A 21,648-nucleotide genomic window follows, 5' to 3' on the forward strand; every position below is an offset into this window, starting at 1 on the left:
CTCACCCTCTCTGCATAAGTACAGAGCTTTTCTGGTTTTGTTTTACTATATTTGTGTATACATTGATAATTACAATGGGAGACAGTTGAACAGAATCCAAATCAGGCTTGTTTGTGTGTTAAAACACATTACTTTTTGTTACATGGTCACCCAAATTTGGATCATTTCAGCAGTGATTACTTAGCTTGTTAATTAGAATCCCAGTATTTCAGAGATAACAGGGCCCTTAAAGAAGGCTACCTCACAGTGTTTTTACATCTTTTTCTTTTTTTTCATACATGGCTTTTTAAACAAGTCAATATATTTAACCAAAATATATATATCAGTAGCAGAAGGATGCTAGGTGTCTAAGCACCATTGCATTTTAAAAATAAAATCCTCTGAATCCACCATGGTGCTTAAAATGAACATTTTTACATAGTAAAAATGCTGACAGCAGAAATAAAGTGTTTAGCTTAAAAGGCACGAAAAGCAATAAGCAACTGTTATTTTTGAAAAAGTAAAACTTTAGCAATTTTATGAAAACCACAATAAATGGTTTTAGGAAAAATTAGGAATATAAAAATGTATAAAACAGAAGTCAAGTTACCAGTTCGTGAAAAATAAACACAGCTACTTAACATACCGCAGTCTGAAGGCATTGGTGCTGCAGAAATGGAAAAGATAACTGGTGTATCAGAACCTTGAAATAAAAATGGGTATTTTCCAATCAAAGAACTTCCTTCTAATGGAAAATCTGGAAGGTCCTCTATGGTCATCTTCTAGAAAGCCACCTTGAATGAGAGAGAGGAAAAAAGCATATCTATTATATTTGTATGCAACTTAGAAAAACTGCCTTCAATCACAAATAGCCTATTTTTTAAAATATCTAACCTATTGTCAACCTTCAAATTCACTCTTTAGAGAGTGAGGGGGAAAAATTCCTTTTAGCAAACCACTGTTAATGAATATACATTGCTTCACACTGTCTCTTAGGGTCAACAGCATACGTAATCTTTTTGGACAAAGCTCAGGAGTAAAAAACTACTATGTATTTCCCAATAATAGGCAAAAACATTTTTTAAACACTGAACTAATCTAAATGGGTGATGTCTCTTTACTTGCAGTAACAAGTGAGGAGACAGTATCCCTGGTAGATGCATCTCAAACTTCTCATAGGATCTGACACAGCTTCTATCGTGTCATCCAATGGTTCATGCCATCTGCTCATCATATGAAAATAATCTAGTTTAGAACATTATTATTTTCTGACATCCCAGAAAACTTAATTGAAAACTGACCACATCACTCGTACAAATCTAAATCTAGAAGCTTATTTCTAGATTGTTTCACTTCTTAACAAGGTAGAGGATCTGTTTAGTCCATCCAGCGGAAGATGGAAGGTCACGCCTTTAAACCACATCACTTATATTACCTCTTTTTCCCAGGAAACATGAGCAAATTTCAGAATAAATTTGCTCCAAATTAGACAGCAGCTGCACCCTGACCCACATATCAGAGATGGCACGGAATGAAGAGAAAATGTTAGTAAACCTGAACTATGAGGCTAAAAGCCTTCCAGTTTCTTCTGCATCAAATCTCTGAAGTCTGAAATATTATGAATCTCTATCTATTTAAAATATAAGCAGAAAACTATATTACAAAGCTAAATAAAAATGAGTATAGATTATTTCAGTAGAAAGAACAGAATAAGTAAAGATGGTTAACTTATAGTGTAGCAGATAATGCTAGGCTAGATACTACTCAAGGTGTGCTCTATTCTACTTGGTTAAATTCCAAGCAGTCACCTTTCTGAGATAAGTGGTTTCTTTCCAATTAGATTCATATGTTTTCTAAATACTAGCAGAAACTGGTAAAGAGTAAGGCAATTTCTTTTTTCTCATAAGGTACAGGTTTACATGGTCATGGATATTATATATTAAATAACTTAATCCAGTGTTACTATGTTAAAGGCTCTCAAGGTTTCTTGGATGCTAAAATGTCTCACCACTCAATACTCTGAATCATTCTGACATTAACCTGGCCACATAAATGGGAAAAAGTGTTGCCATACGGCATGGTGAACTTCCTCAAATACTAACAATTTCAAACAGTAGCGCCTACCACAAGGACAGCTCTCCTTCAACACTGCAGCTTCCCTGTACTCAAAGTCAGTCAGGATTTCTGCTTGCTGGCCTCTGCAAATTAGCAGTAAATTTGGGGAAAACAGTCTATACCAGGTATGAAGTGTCCTCTGAAGCCAAGGAACAGAAATAAAGTTTAATAATAGTAATCTGTTTAATATTAATCTGTACAAGGCACTACACTATTCTAGATGTTTCAGAGAATACAAAAATGAGTAACATATGGCCGATGCTTGTTAGGTAGCTTACAATCTACTAGGGTGAATAAAACAGTACTAATAACTATAGTCGATAAAACTGAGTGAAATATATTCCATAACCTCAGTACAAGGAACGTTTGCAGTCGGAGCTCCTGAGAATGAGAAATGGTGCAGTGAAAAAAGCATCATTTGAGAAGTGTCTTGAAAGATGAGTAGGCAGAAATTTAAAAGGGGAGCCCATCAAAGGAACAGCAGGCTGGAACTGGGCACATCTAGTAAGAGGTAAGGCTGTCATGGTTTTTGAGGACTCTCCTCAGTAATGCTTTATATACCTGATCAAATACCAACCATTTAATTCCATGAGCAGTGGGAAATCACTGACTTTTTAAAAGGAGACTGTCCTAATTCAAGCTGTTTTAGAAAAATTAATCTTTGACTACAGTCACACTTTGGGATTCAGCCACGTTTTTTTACACTCTTAATTCTTCAACAAAATGATTAAGTGGTTTTCTTCCTGAGTTGGTTAAGAGGAAGCCACTTTTCAAAACTTCCCTTTCAAAGAATAGGGTTTCCCATTCAAAAACACATTTAATAACTATTTGTTAAATATACACATTTAGCAAATATTCAAATCCTAGACTCAAGGTGGAAAGATGATTCATTCAACAAGATGTAATCAACTTTATTTTACATGTTATATATTTCAAACCCAAAGAAGCTACAATATTACCTGAACAATGTAGTGAACATTCTTAACATGTATTTTGTGTCTTCATTGCATTTTTTTCCCTGGTCCCATTTCCTTTCTGTCATGAAAAGCCTAACCTTCTGCCTTTTGTCGTCCCACTTAAGAAAACTATACATCTCTACAAACTTTTGTATAGTTTTAGAATCCTTTCCTAAAAGTGATTTCTGGATCTAAAGATCTGGGAAGCTTGGTCAAATCTAGAGTTGTGATGAGCTGGACTGAGTACATATTTTCATTTCAAATCCTACTATGGCTAATTGGTGATAATGGGTTATGCAAAATAACCTAAGATTTTAAAAAAAAAAAAAGTGGCCCTAATTAACTGTGTATGTACCAGATGCAATAACAAGAATCAAATTCCCTAAACTATGATTTATATAGGAATTCCATCACCCCAAATCAGCTCCGAGTAAAAGCAACTGGTAACATGGTTCTAATATTTGGTGATTTTTTTTCAGAGATTCCTGGTCAATGCCCCAACACTGAACGGTGGTGAGTGGAGTTGCCCATTAACTTCTTCAGAGTGGTCCACGGCTATCAGGACCTCACTAAGGAACCTCACTGAGACCAAGAGATGCCCTCAGATTTATTTGGAATACAGTTCGAGGGCATATTACTCAAACTCATATCCTTGAGTTGTTACTCAGCTATCAGTAAATCCAAGCTGCATCCACATGAGTTGGAAACATGAGGCCCTTTCATTCACTTTCATATAGTATTCTGTTATGAGTGTTTATTTTCACGAGATACGAAAAAACATAATCTTAACACAAGAAGCATTTTAAGCATATTTCTAATAACCCATTTATTTGTTATCTACATGAAATCTATTTAATCACTGAACAAGTATGGTGTGCTGCAGTCCATGGGGTTGCAGTCAGACACCACTGAGCGACTGAACAACAAGCCTTACAGAGAACATGAAAGATACTTGCCCTTAACAAGTTCATTTAGTCATTCAACAAATATTTATCAAGCATTTCTTACTAAGTCTTAGCCTGGCATAGCAAAGGTTTTAAAAAAATAGATATGTCATCAAGTAGATTACAGTTGAGAACACAATTCCTACAAGAAATGTGAAATTACTATATAATTGAAATAAGTGCTGGATTCAAGGGGGCCAGTGAAGGCTTGCTAAGGGAATAATTTAAAACTGCAGTGCCCAACCAGGTAGCTATTAGCCATATGTGTCTATACAAATTAAACATTTAGTTCCTCCATTGCTTGAGCCCCATACAAGGACTCAAAAGTCACATGTGGCTAGCGGCTACTGTATTGAACACTGCAGAAGAACACTTCCCTCAGAATAGAAAATTCTGTGGACTCAAATTCCAGATGAGAAAATATACAAATGCCTGAAATGAAAAAAAAAAAAACATAAAAAAACAGAGGCTAACAAACTAAGCAAGCCCACGGTGGTACCTAATTATACATCATTAACAAGAGAATAGCAAGTCTAAAAGTAACCAGATGTTCACAGATTTACACAGGGCTAAAGAGTTCAGTTGATTCTATTACATGAAGATCACTAGTATGTTTCAAAACTGGAGCTGTTACAAGCCATAAAAAAAATCATATAAATATTATTTTTTAAAAGCCTTGCTGGTGGGATTGTTTCTGGTAAATATGAAACGTCTGAAATAAACCCTATAAATAATATACCATATGTCAAATCTTCTGTAAAACAGAAATAAACATATTCATTCCATTTCAAGATTCACTCTTTCAGCCCAGGTTGTCCATAACAAATGAAAGTATTTTAAAATGCATAATTATTGTAGTAAAACAGGGTGGAACCAGGATGGCTTTGCATCATAAAAATGCAGACTTCTGCCAATTCCAGTTCTCTGCTTTCTCTACACAGTTACTCCATGTCCTTCACTGCGTGATCTTCTGCCATTTAGACGACTTTAAGTTGTGCAGAAGATACATAAAAGACAAGTGTCAATGTGAAAGTGAAGTACGATTAAAGTATTTGGCAGATGTTTCAAAGAAGAAGGGTGTTTCTTCACTGAAATATTTAAAAGGCATCAATTTACACTCTGATATTGCTACAGTGTGAACCACACTCTAGCAGGGAACATACAGCAAGTTATTATCCCATGAGAATATCCTCCTCTGATACATATCAAAACATTGTCTCAGAGTTAAAATCCAAATTGCCTACATAGTCTCTAGATTAATGAACAACCTGACATGTAATTCAAAAGAAAGCTGACGTTATAAACCCATCAATCCAGCTCACAAGGATGAGATCTAACCCGCGTCTCTGTTGAGCAGTCTCGGAGCGTTTTCCCCCAACTTCCCATGATTTAGAATTAAGGAATCTGGGGGCAGCGAACGACTGGAGGCAGAGTCATTTATCTTAGTCATTTATCTTTGAATTCTCTCCAGCAAAAGGTTTCTCAAACAGTTTAATGAGCAAAGGGGTGGCAGGAGAGATGCGAAGAGGGCCCTCTCAGGAAAACCACGAAGGGCTGGGCACAGCACGCTGCGCATCACTGCGCGCGTGAGGCTCTCCCAAGGGCGCCGGGGCAGTCAAGGTTGGGGCGCGCAGCAGGGTCCGGCCCGTCCCACACACCTGGCGGTATCTCATCCTGAAGTTAAACGGGCGGTGAGAAACGGAAACCAGACACCCACGTCCCGCCCGTGGGCCGCTCCAACCCCGCCCCCGCCCCGGGGAGGCCTCCAGGAGCCGGCGACACTGGCGCCCACTGCAGGCGACCCTGCGGGGGTGGGAGGGGGCTCCCAGCGCCCCCGCGCCGCCCTCCCCGAACCGCCAACCGGCCCTCAGGCCCCCGCCCGCCCGGCCCGGGGCCCCCGCGCGCTCCCGCCCCACCTGCCTCCTCCGGTCCTCTCCGGGCGGCCGACGGGAACGCAGGGGCGCGGAGAGAAGGCCAAGAGGCGCGCTTCTCCGCCCGGGTGCCTGTCTCCGGTAGCCGGCCGCGGGGCCTCCCGCCGCGCCGCTCCCCTCCCTCGTCCGGCCCCTCCCGCCTGCCTCCTCCGCGTCGCGCGCGCCGGAGCCGGGCCCCACGCGGGGTCGGTGCGCGCGCGCAGTGCAGGCGCCCGGGCGGCGCGCAGGCCGCGGGCCCGGCCCCGCGCACGCGCCAGGGAGCGAGGACTGTAAGGGAGCGCGCGCCCGTGCTCGCCGCCTCCTGTCTGCTCCCCCGCAGCCCCTCCACAGACCTGGGCTGGGGTTCGAGGACAGGAAGGTCTGGTGGGCTTCGTGCGTTAACCTTGCGAGGGTGATACGCCACTGGGATATTTCCACCGCAACACGAGGCAGGCTCTCTGCGGAACCCCACCTGGCCCTAGGCCATGCTTGGGGAAGCAGCGCGTGGCCTGCTGTACAGACGCTCCTCCATCAAAGCCTTTAGCTAAAACGATCTGACCAGGCGGCACTCTGTCTCGCATCCCTGGACTAGAAGTGTTCCAACACCCTACTTAGGGGCAGGGCCCACGTCTTACCCTTTGGGGGCTCCCCCATATCACTCCGTGCATGGCCCAGAATAGGGCCATTAGTCAATTACCTGCTTGCAGGTCTTGCTGTAAAAAGCCTAGTCAAGGCTATACCCAAGTGGAATAATTACACCCAAGTATGGCAGTGTAGATGCAGCAGAGGATGCACCAGTATTCGTCCCAGAAGTTTATTTCCCCTGCTGCGTTGCTCCCTTCTCACCCACTTCTCTCCCGGTCCCCTTATTCATCCCCTCTAAGAACCAGAAAGTGGTGATGAATGCTGGCATCCTGGTTCTCCATCCAGTGAAAGGAAAGGTGTTATTTGACAGTCCCTTAAAGAAGGGACTAAATAAGTACATGTTTCCCGGTGCCTGATGCCTGTAACCCTGAGCCAGTAAGTAGTGTTACATCGTAACAACTCCCTCTGAGGCCTTTTTGATCTGATACATCAACTGCTACACTGTACTTCCACGTTCACCAAACACAGTGCCTGGCAAGAGCTACCACTAGCAGAGATAAGTCCTCAGACGCTCTAGAACATCTTTTCCTGTTAGAATAATTGACTCCAGACACTAGAAAAGGTGCTTAAGTGTCCCTTACAATATCCTCCCACCAAGTACCCATAGTTGAGCACCTCCAGTAAGCAGGAATGCACTTCCTTTGAAAGCAGGTATTTTAGCTTTGATTAGCCTTGTTGAAAAGTTCTTCCTACCTTGAGAGCTAAAATGCTGTTTCCTGCATCTCCTCCTTAATGGGTTCCATTTCTCCCCTTTAGACTTCAGATCATGCCTAACTCCAAGGAATCCAGGACAAGCATGCTTAGTGCTCCTAGGCCGCTCCGTATATGACTCTGTTAACATCCACTCAGCAGCATTTTAAGGGCCTCTTTATGATGCACCCCGGCTTGTCTAGAGCTCTCTTAATTGTGATGCCCAGGAATGAATGGGATGTCCTGTTGAGTGCAGAAAGGAGAGACTGCCACCTCTTTCTTGGTCTTGTGCTTCTATTAGCATAGCTCAAAATATGAAAGTGCTTGTTTGCCACAGTCACATCACGTTGTTGAATCAGGTTGAGCATGCTGTCAACTAAAATTCACAGTGCTTATGCAATGTGTGAATGCCATGACCATCCCACAGTCCCTGGTCAGCTGCCAGCCTCTCTGTCCCTGCAGGTCCAGCACCTCACACGCTCTCAGGAGAACGAAGAAACGCAGATGCTTCCTCCTCCCTTTGGGGTTTCCTGCTCCTCTCTGCTCTCACCACACCCAGTTCTTGTCTGACCCCACCCACCTGTTTAACTGGTTGAAAGAAGGAAGGCAATCTGCCCTTGGCTGACTTTGCTACTGCTGCTGCTAAGTCACTTCAGTCGCGTCCAACTCTGTGCGACCCCATCCCTGGGATTCTCCAGGCAAGAACACTGGAGTGGGTTGCCATTTCCTTCTCCAATGCATAAAAGTGAAAAGTGAAAGTGAAGTCGCTCAGTCATGTCTGACTCTTCTTGACCCCATGGACTGCAGCCTACCAGGCTCCTCTGTCCATGGGATTTTCCAGGCAAGAGTATTGGAGTGGGGTGCCATTGCCTTCTCCATGGCTGACTTTAAGGAACTGTAAATAAGTAAGACTTTATTTTGGAGGGGGGGGGCTCCAAAATCACTGCAGCCATGAAGTTAAAAGACACTTGCTCCTTGGAAGAAAAGCTATGACCAACTTAGACAGCATATTCAAAAGCAGAGACATTTCTTTGCCAACAAAGGTCCGTCTAGTCAAGGCTATGGTTTTTCCAGTCATGTATGGATGTGAGAGTTGGACTATAAAGAAAGCTGAGCACTGAAGAATTGGTGCTTTTGAACTGTGGTGTTGGGGAAGACTCTTGAGAGTCCCTTGGACTGCAAGGAGATCCAACCAGTCCGTCCTAAAGGAGATCAGTCCTGAGTGTTCATTGGAAGGACTGATGTTGAAGCTGAAACTCCAATACTTTGGCCACCTGAGGCAAAGAACTGGCTCATTCGAAAAGACCCTGATGCTGGGAAAGATTGAAGGCAGGAGGAGAAGGGGACGACAGAGGATGAGATGGTTGGATGGCATCACCAACTCAGTGGGTATGAGTTTGAGTAAACTCTGGAAGTTGGTGATGGACAGGGAGGCCTGGCATGCTGCAGTCCATGGGGTCTCAAAGAGTCAGACATGACTGAGTGACTGAACTGAACTGAACTGAAGTAAACCCTATTGTTAGTGAGCCACAGAAACTCATAAAGTTCTCTATGTAACAAAAGTTGCTATACTTTCCACCTGTACAGTTCACTTTTATTGCTGATTTAAATTATCCCTCTGAGAAACCACTCTTAGTGGGTGACAGGGTGTGGCTGGCTGGGTTTTCCTCACTATAATGAAAGTCTCTGTTAGAACCAGCCAGGCAACTGGCTTTTTCTGCCTCACCCAAGCACTGTCTAGTTCATCGGCAAATTCCAAAGATATGAAGCCATTAGAGAAAGAATCTCCCATTCACCTGGTTGCCTTTACTCAAAAAAACCGAAGTTACTCCCTAGCCCATGATCAAGGATGCAAGCACTCACTGGAGTCATGCTTGTTGGAACACCCTATGGGTTGTACAGTTCTCGAACCAAGAGTTGGACTGGGCAACGATGTGGAGCCAGAATTTGGAACGTGAACCATCAAAGGGGTGGGAAAGCACATGGGGAAATGGTCCAGCTGCAGCTGCTGAGAGTCAGTTATATCTGAAGACACAAGAAGGTTCTTGGACAATATAGCAATAATCCGCAGTCCCAGAAGTTGACCAGAATCAGTAGTCAGCATCAGTGTGGAGATGGGGGCATTATTGTCTCATTATGCTCATTATGAGCACAGTTTGATTCCTATCTTTCGGATCTTACTTCTTTTCACTTTACCAGTGAAGACTCAGACTCCAGGAGGCTATGGAACTCACTCACTCTATCCTCGGACAGAAATAGGATTCAGACGCAAATCTGTGTAACATGAAGACCTGTGTTGATCCACTGTGTTGTATTATCTACACAGGTGTCCCTTGGGGGCATTCAGGACACAGGAATGCTGCATGAGTAGCAGGGATCTTTGAGAAATTCGGGTAGACAAACAGAACATTAGCATGCAGAAGGTCTGTTCAGTGGCTAACAGGACTGCAGCCCATGAGAAAAGAGTGGGGGGAAAAATCAAAAGAACACAGTGTTACTTCCAGTACATGGGCTCAGCGTTGGATATGATTCACAGGGGAGGAAGACAAGGGCTCATTTCCAGAGTGCAAGTGAACAAGAGACACCTAGCTATTAGAATCAGGGTGCCATATTGGAGCCCAACTAGCAGAGGTAGTCCCAAGGTGGCTCTGGTGGTAAAGAACCCACCTGCCAATGCAGGAGACGTAAGAGACATGGGTTCGATCCCTGGGTCAGGAAGACCCCCTGGAGAAGGGAATGACAACCCACTCCAGTATTCTTGCCTGGAGAATTCCGCGGACAGAGGAGCCTGGTGGGCTGCCATCCATGGGATTGCAAGAGTCAGATACGACTGAGCAACTAACACACACACACACACACACACACACACACACACACATTTAACACAGAGGTAGTTAAATGTAGAATATCAGAACACTATGTGCAACTCCTAAAATCCCTATCATGTTCACAGAGGAGAGGGTCATCAGCATATAAAAGCAACAGAATCAACTATTAGAAGTTATAGGCCAGTGTAACAAGGTTACCAAATACAAGATCAGTTTCTAAAAATCAGATGTTTCCTCTACTTCAGCAGTAAGCACCCAGGAAATATAATAGACCATAAGAGACCATTCACAATATCAATAAAACTCTAAAGCATAATATTAAGAATTAACCTAGCAACTTACAAGATCTTTATGGAGAAAATCTTTAAGTTCTATTTAAGGACATAAAAGGAGATTGAATAAATGAAGATATACTATGGATAGGATGACTTTACAGTGTAAAAAATGTCCATTTAATCTCTAAATCCAATGTTATACCAACCAATATTCCAACAGGAACTCAAATTTTAAGAAACTTCAGTAAAGTTCAATAAAGAAAACTTCAATAAAGAAAAATCAAATATTAAATAAATCAAATCAATTTTGAAAATCAAGAGCAAAGAGAGAAAACCTACCCTGGCAGATATTATGTCATTACTACATAGTGATAAAAATAGTATGCTACTTGTACAGGAACAAGTAGAACAGCCACACAAAATAGAACACTCAGAAACAGACCCTGGGACCTCAATATATGTAAATGTGGGACTGCAAATTAATGAGAAAAGTTGCAAATTATTTAGAAGATGATTTGGGGAAAATGAGCTTAATTTAAGAAGAAAAAATGAGTTGAATGCCCATGTCTACCATATTCAGACTGAACTCCAGGTTAATTAAAGATCTACATTTGAAAAGTAGGTAGAAAGTAGGAGAAATGTGGAAGAAAATCTTTATGTATGTGGGGTAGGGATTTACTTCATAAAACAAGATTGCAAAAGCACAAGCCTTCAAACAAAAGACTAGGAGATTTCACTGTATCCCCGTGGTTTCTCTTCAATGAAGAATACCATGGAAAAAGTTAACAGCTGACAAATTGGAAGAAAATAAATTTTCAAAAGCAGCAAGGGATTCATATCTAAGATATGTAAGTAACTTTTGCAAATCAATAAAAAGATGTCAGAGAACCCAACATAAAAGTAAAAAAAGAGTAGAAATAGGTGAATTCACAGAAGGAGAAGCTAGAATGGCAAACACTCATAGAAGAGATGCTCAAACTCACTAGTAATGAGAGAATAGATAGATAGATGGTGTGATACTGCCGATAGACACTGGTTTGCTGGCATATATAGGAGTTGAAGGAGAGTCCTAATTTGTAGTGTTTGCCAATTTCCAAGGTACAAATACTCTCACCCCTGATGATTTCAAGCTTCCAGTGTGAAGCCACTGAAAAGTAATTGGGAGGAAATGTGCTCCATCAGTTCTCATGAGTCAGCTCCAACACATCACTACTTTACCCATCAGCCTGGCAAAATTCAGAAAGATAATCTCCAGTGCTCACAAAGACATGGGGAAATGGGAATCTTCAAGCACTGTTGATGGGAATTTAAACTGCTAAATACATTCTGTAGAACAATCTGGTAATATTTAGTGAAAAATTATCAGCATTCTTTATGACTCAGCAACCACCTTTGTAGATATGCCTCAGAGAAACCCTTACAAGGGTCCTGTAGGAATCTTCTTCATGTGGTTTCCAGGAAGCCAATTTCTCATTTACTAGGTGATCTTATCCAGTCCATGGCTCTAAATACCATCTCTATTTTCATGATTCCAAAATGTCTGCCTCCAGCCCTGAATTTCAGACATGTATTCAACTGCCTATTCAGCTTCTAATCTAGAATATGCTCTAGATTAATAGACATCTGTTCATTAACAGGCATCTCAAATATAACATATTCAAAATAGAACCCTTCCCCATAACCTTCCCATGTCAATAAATAGCAACTCTCCTCTGCTGTGGGCTCATAAAATCATCCTTTCCTTCTTTCATATTTTTGGATTCTACAAAGCAAAGTCCCCCTTGTCATGCTTTAAAAATAAAGTTCATAACATAATTTATTAATGAAGAAATTCATCAACACCACTGAAATCCTTACAAATTGGTAACCACCAGACATCCCAGGAACTTCCTACTGATGCTTCTTTGGGGCTTGCCTTTCCCTGATCTACCACTTTTTCTTTCTCAGGACTTCAATGGGGGACTGCCTGCTGAAGATCTCACAAGCCTTATTAATCTGTGGGTCTCATTCCTGGTTGCACATTCAAATCACCTGGATATCTTTCACAAAATACATAAACACTAAAGATCCTCAGATATTCTAGTTCAACTGATCTCATTTAGATTCAGGCTATTCTGTAAGTTTTTTCTCTCTTTTGTTAGCTTGCTTTCCAAGAAGACAATATCAAATGAATTTTTCAAAACCACCTTGTTCCTATGTGTGACACCACTTCTGGGGCTTCCAGTTGGTGCCACTCACAAACATCATGTGACACAGCCACTTTTAAGTTTTCTTTAGAGTCAAGCATAAAAGAAGGAACAAAGGGAATTTTTCATAGCATCAGGATCAAAACTGTTACTGTTGTACAAGAGCTAAGTTTTTCATCCTGGTCACCCAAATTTTTGGACTTTCCTGGTAGCTCAGATGGTAAAGAATCTGCTTGCAATGCAGGAAATGTGGGTTCAATCCCTGGGTCAGGAAGATCCCCTGGAGAAACGAATAGCAATCCACTCCAGTATTCTTGCCTAGAGAATTCCATGGACAGAGGAGCCTGGCAGGCTACAGTCCATGGGGTTGCTGAGAGTTGGACACGACTGAGCAACTAACACACACACTCAAATTTTTGGCCACCAAGATACCTCCAGAAACATCTCTAGCACACAAAAACAGCATCAGGCCAGTTTCAACTAGGAGGTTAGTTCCAATACACACACCCCTCCTCCACCAAACATACACATTAAAACTGACTCTAATCAAGTTTCTAGATATATCTATAGAAAATGTGAGGCATAAAGGAAAATCACAAACATCAAAAGGATGCATCCAGCCAAATCCAAACTGTGGGAACTTCTCCAGGTTGAATAACCACTTCCAAAAAATAGCTAAGGGGAATTGGTATAAATCAAAAGAGACATAAGAGCTATCTTCACAACCTATAATCTATATCACACCCTGTCTGGATCTGGATTCAAACAAAGAAATATAAAAAACTCTGGAGACAAGAGAAATTTAGTCCAAATTGGATATTAAAGGATATCAAGAAATTTTGCTAATTTTGTTAGGTATAATAGTAACATGATTTTGTTTTTATTTTAAAAATTCTTACTGATAGAGATTCATACTAAAGTATATATTTTTTAATATCTGGGATTTGCTTTGAAACACTCCATTTTAAAATAAAAAAGTGTGTGGTGGGAGAGGTAGATGAAAAGAGAATGACAAAACATTGATAATTATTACAGACAAATAATAGGAAAATTATTCTTTCTCCTTCTATGTAAGTTTGGAATTTTTTTCCAAATAAAAAGTTTAAAAAGAAGAAGCTTGAGGACAGCAGAAGTTTTAGTCTATTTCTGTTACTGCTGTAGCTTCAGTACCTACAACAGTATCTGGCACATAGTAAAAACTTAATAAAATATTTGTTGATTGAGTGGGCCTGGCTCTTTAAGATTTCTCAGTAAAGATAGATCAATATATGCAAGGAATTTAGAAATCTCTGAAGTTGCCTTTGTATCACATGCATGCACATACTCTGAGGGGGGGAGGCATTCATGCATCACTAAAGCTACATCAAGTTGTCTTTCCAGCAGCTGTTTACAAAAGCAATACAGTTTCATCCTTGTTCACTGTAAATCATCAGCTGCTTTAATAACATCTTGATTAGGGGTTGAGAATGTCAGGCCCACTGGAGCTTCCTGAGAGTGGGTAGAAAGCAGCTTGCACCTTGTCAACAATGGACCAAATGACTCATCTAACAAAGAAAGCCACTGACAGACCAATTAGCTGGCACCGAGTCATGGGAAAGTCTCCTTTGTGACAGAAACAGCACTGATAATAAAATCGGTTCTAACATTCCATATCTAACTGTATTTACAACAGCAGGGAACAGCAAGTAAAAATGAATGTGAACTGCTTTTTCAGATTCACATGGGGTTCAACCCAAGAGGAATAAGTTATAGTCTATCTTTTCAAAGCCCGTCAAAATTTTTCATGCAGAATCTTTATCATTATCAAGATAATCACAACCATAGCGCACTGCTGAATGACAGTTATAAAGGCAACCAACTTGCATATTGATCCATTAAACCACCAGCAAAGTATACTGAGTGCCTCCTACCCTAAGGGCAGCCGTGGTGTAAGATGTTTTCTAGTGAATTCACTTGTTTTCTAGAGGAGGGAGAGTGAGCAACCTGGGTTGGAAGCCCAGAATCATCAATCCTCACTTCGGAAACCCCAGCAAATCACTTCACTCCTCTGAGCCTTAATTTTCTCCTTTGTAAAATGACGTAAAGAGGGCTTGCTTCCCTGTGATGCCTTAGGCACAAGGCCTGATGCAAAGTGACTGCTCAACAAATAGCTGGTTGAACACCCTGGTGTGTGCCTGGAGCGTGTGTGTGGCTATAAGACATAAGCAGGTGAAAAGAACATCAACCACCTGCCAAAGAAACAGTGTCAGTAACTAGGGATTTCCCAAGAGAAAGAGCACACTGTAGGATGAGGTGATCTGGAAAAGTTTCAAGGAAGGTATTTATTTTGAAGCTATATATATATTTTTTTAATTTATATTTATTTATTTTGAAGTTTTATATATATATATATTTATCCTTGAAACTGTACATATATTTTTAAATTTTTTGTTGGAGTACAGTTAATTTACAATGTTGTATTAGTTTCAGGTGTTCAACAAAGTGAATCAGTTGTGTGTATACATATATCCACTCTTTTTAAGATTCTTTTACCATATAGATCATTACGGATTATTGATTAGAATTCCCTAGGCTGTGCAGTAGGTCCTTATTAGTTATCTATGTTACATATAGCAGTGTTATATGTCAATCCCAATCTCCTGATTTATCCCTCCTCCCACATTACCCCCTGGTAACCATAAGTGTGTTTTCTACATCAGTGACTCTATTTCGATATTTTGTTGTTTTTTTTTTCTTTTTTTTTTTTCCATTTATTTTTATTAGTTGGAGGCTAATTACTTTACATCATTACAGTAGTTTTTGTCATACATTGAAATGAATTAGCCATGGTATTTCGATATTTTGTAGATAAGTTCATTTGTACCCTTTTAAAATTTCTTTTTCTTTTTTGACCATACTTCATGGCATGAACTTCCCCAACCAGGGATTAAACACATGCCCCTTATAGTGCAAGCTCAGAATCTTAACCTCGGGACCACCAGTAAAGTCCTGTAGCCTTTTTTTTAGATTCCACATGTAAGTAGTATCATATGACATTTGCCTTTCTCTGCGTGACTTACTTTACAAGGAAGAGATTTATTTTGAAGTAAGTTGGGAGAACAATGAGATCCAACAATATAAATGAGGAACTAGCATTTACCGAGGGCTTAGTATATGCTGTGTGTTGTTCTAGGCACTAACATGAATTATTGTACCCCTGCCCTGAAGGAGAACTATTTTAGTTTCACTTTCTAGTTGGAGAAATCAAGGCACAGAGTAGTTAGATAACTTTCCCAAGATCATGTTGTTTGTAGCAGAACCAGCATTTGAACCCAGTCTAGTACAAGAGAGTAAATATTTAATGATACTTCACAAGAGAAAGACTTGGAGGCAGAAAAACTAAATTCTTGTTTGTTTGGAGGACAGTAAAGAATCTAGGTTGAGAAGAGTCTATGGTGACTACTGGTTGGAAATGAGCTGGAAAGAGGGGGCTAAACCAGGAGTGTTTTGAATGTCACACTAACAGACTGAGAGACCATCCTGTTGGGATGAGGAAAAGACACCTGAGTTTCTAACGAGGGAAAGATGAAAGAATCTGTCAGCGCTCTTCAAAATGGAAACTGCACCTCAGCTTTAGGCCCCATATCTGGTATACTCTCTTAATACAAAGCCTGAAACAAAAGTGCATTTTAAAACTCAAGCATTTTGAAGTGAAATTTAGCACCTAAAAATAGCTACCTTGAGAGTCTTAGCCTTTATCGGTTCAATTTCAATAGATTTTTTAAAAATAGCAAGTGATTTTTATAAATAATTTCTTCACACACAGCTTAGTTTTTATATTTAACACAAGCTCAATAATGACCTGCATTCAAAATGAGGTTGAGACAAGTTTTACAGATGCCCTTAGGGGATGGAAACCTACTATTTCTGCCTTTTCCATCATACCTCATAACCACTTTGCAGTATAACAAGAAGACCTGCATATCATCATTTTAACCACTTGGTTATTACATAATAATGTAATAATATATTAATCTTTCGTATATGTGCCTATTGCACAAAAGCACTATCTCAGAAAATAAAAAATAAAAAACGCCAGCCACTCGGCTTCCCTGGGTGCTGTCCATCCCGCAAGGTGCTGATGTGCTTGCTCCTACCATATGGCATTTCACTCCTCTTGGCACCTTGGTTTCTGTTTCTCCAGCCTCATCCATGTCCTAACTCAGAATTCAAATAAGGAAGTCTCTCCAAGTTCAGCTTGTCATGTGAGGCACCACACACCTAATAAGGAGCTGCATTTTCACCAGCTTAGAGGCACTGCTGCTATTGATAGTAACAATAGACTAGCATCTTTGCAAGCAAAGATGGACCTGCGTGCCTCTGTTGCAAAGGCTACTGGCCGTGCACAAATCTCAGTGGTATCTGAGACTGCGCACCTCCAAGCACACTGGTCCACACAATCTTCAGCTCCTGCCATCCAAAGAGGTCCAAGAAAAGAGGTATGACAACTGAGGGGAGCGCCTGGTTCTCCTTTGACAAGTGTGTACTAAAGAATTCTAAGTATCATAAGTGCCATTAGATACTACCCCTAACTTAGGGACATTATGGCCTAACTTAGACAAAAAATTAAAATTCTCAAAAAAAAAAAAAATGGGAAGGAGAATAGGATTCTAGGCTTTGAAGTTAGACATACAGGGTTTCCCTGGAACCAAGAGGGCTCCCAAGATATGGCAATTTCTGTTTTAAAACCAGAACAGAACCAGGGATACCAGAACAAGTTGGTCACTCCACAGACAAATGAAAGTTGAAGTTTAATTAGTTTTGAGATCTTGAACAAATAAAATAACCTCTCAAAGACTCAGCTTCCTCATTTGTAAAATGGGTATCAGAGTAGTACCTACTCTATCACATATTTCTTCTAAGAATTCAATAAGCTATTGTATAAAAAGAACTAAGCACAATGCCTAGTATTTAATAATTGACCAACAAGTATTAATTCTGTATATATAATCAATAATACAAGATACCTTGTAATGAAAGACTGAATTAGTTGTTTGTAGAACTAAAAAAAATGAGATCAGAGATAACTGGATTGGGGAATTTCCTGGCAATTCAGTGGTTGAGATGTCATGCTTTCACTGCCAAGGGCCTGGGTTCAATCCCTGGTCAGGGAACTAGGATCCCATAGGTCACACAGAATAACCCTACAAAAAAGATAATTGGATCATGTAACAAGAAGTTTCCATAGTGGTAGAGTGAGCAAATAAAACATAGGTTGCCCAGTTCAATTTGAATTTCAGATAAACAAGTAATTTTTTCAATGTAAGTATGTACTATACTTTAAAAAAATTGTTATTTATCAGAAATTCAAATTTAACTGGATATCTGGATATTTTATTTGCTTGAAATGGCAACCCTAGATAGAGGAGGTAGAATTCAAATTGTTCTTTAAAGGAAGAAGGAAGAAAAAATGCCAGGTAGAGGGATACACATGAGCAGCAGTGGACCAAAGACAGGAGCAATGCATGGGTCTTTTAAGTTTTTGGAGCAAACACCTTGGATCCAGATTAAAAAGCCTAGATTTGATGCAGAATATATGGGAGAGTTAGAGGTAAGGTGCTAGAGTCTGGGGATAATGTGGGAATCAAAATGAAGAGATGCTTCAGAGAAAGAATGAATAAGACTTTATGAAGGAAAAGAATGGATTCAATATTTTGAACCTGAGTCACTATGAGAGGAACTATGTAGCCAAGGAGGTCAAGTATGTGGCCACCTTTATAGTCTGGTAGGTAGTCTGAACTCAGCTGCTGGTAACAGGAATAGAGGGGTGGGAAGAGTTGGATGCAGAGAGATATTATGAAGGAAGACAATGTCTGTGGAGAAATTATTAACTAAAATTCTGAATGTGAATGTGTACTTTCACTGTGCAAAAATTTTTTTAATCCCTGCAGGGTCACTATTGGTGACCTGAATAAGCAGCCTCTTGAGGTAAGTTAACTCAGACCAAGAAGAAAAAAAAAACAAAACAAAACTGTATTTAAAGTCCTATCTACTCTTCTCTTAGTAGTAAGAAGAGATTAAAGCTATGGGTTTCATGCTTTTCCCTCCTGGCTTTCCCCGACTCTTCAGAGACCCCACAGAGGCCTCTGTCTGCCAGAAATGACAGAGACCTTCAAAGACAGCGAGTTCAATGCAACCAGGCAGTGGGGCCTAGGGAACTCAGGGCAACTTCCCAGGGGGTCTTGTGTCACTATTTTTGACCTCTCAAGCAAGTTACTTTCTTCCTGATGTGTATACATGAAATTCTACTCTTGTACCAAGTGAAAAAGCTACAGACCCTTTTGGTAGCTTTTGCCCAGGACGGTGTTTCTCTTTAGAAACACTCCCTGGAATGAGCCTGTGATTCTGACTCAGGGAAGCAAAGGGTTCAAAATATCTGCCCTAAGGTATATGTGAAAATCAAATCCCAATGATCCTAAAAGAACCAAACCCTAAAATCTACGAGAACTCCTAAAACCCACCAAATTCTGGCAAGACTGGAATATCTGGAAATCTCATTCATTTCCGGTGGGACTGAAAAATGGTACAACCACTTTGAAACAGTTGGGCAGCTTCTTACAAAGCTAAGCATGGTCTTACCAAATGATACAGCAGTCTCACTCCAAGGTGCACACTCAAGTGATTTGAAAACATACGTCCATACAAAACATGCACATAAATGCTTATAGCAGCTTTATTCATAAAAAAATTGGAAACAACTAAGACATCCTTAAATAAGTGAATGGATAAACAAATTGTGGTACAATGGAATATTATTGGTACAATGGAATATTATTTGGCAATAAAATGTAGTGAGCTACCAAGCCACAAAAAGACTTGGGGGAATCTTAAATGTATATTGTTAAGTGAAAAAAGCTAGTCTGAAAAAGTGACATATATGATTTCAACTGTATGACATACTGTAAAAGGCAAAACTGGAGACAGTAAAAAGATCATTGGTTGCCAGAGGCTGGGGAAGGAGGGAGGAAAGGACAAATAGATGAGGCATGGAGATTTTTAAGAGCAGTGAAATTATTTTTTATGATATTATAATGGTGAAGACACATTATGCATTTGTCAAAACTCATAGACTGTACAACACAAAGAATTAACTCTAATGTAAACTATGGTCATGGAACAACAGACTGATTCCAAATAGGGAAAGGAGTACATCAAGGCTGTATACTGTCACCCTGTTTATTTAACTTATATGCAGAGTACATCATGAGAAACACTGGGCTGGAGGAAGCACAAGCTGGAATCAAGATTGCCGGGAGAAATATCAGTAACCTCAGATATGCAGATGACACCACCCTTATGGCAGAAAGTGGAGAAGAACTAAAAGGCCTCTTGATGAAAGTGAAAGAGGAGAGTGAAAAAGTTGGCTTAAAGCTCAACATTCAGAAAACTAAGATCATGGCATCTGGTCCCATCACTTCATGGCAAATAGATGGGGAAACAGTGGAAACAGTGGCTAACTTTGTTTTTCTGGGCTCCAGAATCACTGCAGATGGTGATTGCAGCCATGAAATTAAAAGATGCTTACTCCTTGGAAGGAAAGTTATGACCAACCTAGACAGCATATTAAAAAGCAGAGACATCACTTTGTCAGCAAAGATCTGTCTAGTCAAGGCTATGGTTTTTCCAGTGGTCATGTATGGATGTGAGAGTTGGACTATAAAGAAAGCTGAGCGCCAAAGAATTGATACTTTTGAACTGTGGTGTTGGAGAAGACTCTTGAGAGTCCCTTGGACTGCAAGGAGATCCAACCAGTCCATCCTAAAGGAGATCAGTCCTGAGTGTTCATTGGAAGGACTGATGTTGAAGCTGAAAGTCCAATACTTGTGGCCACCTGATGTGAAGAGTTGACTCATTGGAAAAGACCCTGATGCTGGGAAAGATCATGGGCAGGAAGGGGAAGACAGAGGACGAGATGGTTGGATGGCATCACCGACTCAATGGACATGGGTTTGGGTGGACTCTGGGAGTTGGTGATGGACAGGGAGGCCTGGCGTGCTGCACGCGGTTCATGGGGTTGCAAAGAGTCAGACACAACTGAACAACTGAACTGATACTGATACTCATAAACTATGGACTTTAATTAAAAATAATGCATTAATATTGGCTTGTCAGTTATAAAAAGGGAATAAAAGGTGGATTTTGAAGGTTTTTACTCCATTCAGGTTTTTAGCACTGAACTGACATTTTGACCTTTTGATGCAGTTATAAAAGAAGATGCATTTCTGTAAAACATGTCTAAATTGCCTCGTAGTATATATCCAACCACTGAAACCCCTGTTCATTTGTCTGAAATAGTAGTATGTGGGGCTGCCCAATGATTAGAATTCCACGCTTCCATTGCAGGGGGCATGGGTTCGACCCCTGCTCTGGGAATTAGGACAGAGGAATCTGTCGTGCTACCATCCATGAGGTCGCAAAGAGTTGGAGATGACCTAGCAACTGAACAACAAAGCCATGAGGTGTGGCCAAAAATAAGTAAATTAATTTAAATTAGAAAATTAAATAGTAGTGTGCTCTGTCCAGGACACTCACCTGTGCTTTACCAGAAATGAGATTTCAAGAGAGTCATAGGTGGGCACAAGATTCATTTCATGATGAAACTTACCCAAATCATGTCACGATCTTCTCAACGTCACCCAGAAAAAAATTTTCAATTTCTCATGGGGCTTCCTCAACAAGAGCACAAATTGTTTAGAGTGTTGGTTGGGAGTGTATGGAAATAGGTGTTTTCATAATGGGCTCCCCTGGGCCCATATGCAGATTCCAATTGGAGAAAGCCTGGGTGGTGGTGGCAGGCTTTGATTTGCCTCCCTGGGGTGGAGTCCTCCTTTGAGTACTGCCAGCTTGCTTCCCTACAGGCAGCAAATACACAATAATGACATTGCCTGTGGTGCTACGGATACCAGATTTAAAGGGCCAGAGGCCATCAGCTATAACCCTTACCCTACCACTGAAGGTCCAGCAGCAATGGCAGAGGAGGGAGGCCTAGGAAACAGAGGCGACTCTCCCAAAGCTTTGGAGATGGGAGAATTGATACCCTGACTCTTTCTTCTCCCTGTCTCCAAGTTCCTGCCCATATCC

At 40.7% G+C, this 21,648-nt stretch overlaps 1 protein-coding gene across 4 annotated transcripts in view; it reads right to left on the minus strand.

Moving 5' to 3' along the window:
- CLIP4 (CAP-Gly domain containing linker protein family member 4) overlaps positions 1 to 21,403 on the minus strand; it is an 81,760-nt gene extending 60,357 nt beyond the window's left edge. Inside the window, exons 1-2 of one of the 4 annotated variants that reach the window (XM_020886234.2) lie at positions 21,173 to 21,403; positions 626 to 773 (exon numbers count right to left, since the gene is read on the minus strand). In XM_020886234.2, the coding sequence (XP_020741893.2) occupies positions 626 to 758 (133 nt within the window). In that variant the 5' untranslated portion in view covers positions 759 to 773; positions 21,173 to 21,403. Of the gene's footprint in view, positions 1 to 625; positions 774 to 5,910; positions 6,119 to 21,172 lie in introns of those variants that run through there. The other 3 variants (XM_070449852.1, XM_070449849.1, XM_020886235.2) reach the window with 3 other exon arrangements.
- Between the last annotated feature and the right edge of the window lie 245 nt (positions 21,404 to 21,648).

This window comes from Odocoileus virginianus, chromosome 2 (assembly GCF_023699985.2).
Source record: "Odocoileus virginianus isolate 20LAN1187 ecotype Illinois chromosome 2, Ovbor_1.2, whole genome shotgun sequence".
Lineage (NCBI taxonomy): Eukaryota > Metazoa > Chordata > Mammalia > Artiodactyla > Cervidae > Odocoileus > Odocoileus virginianus.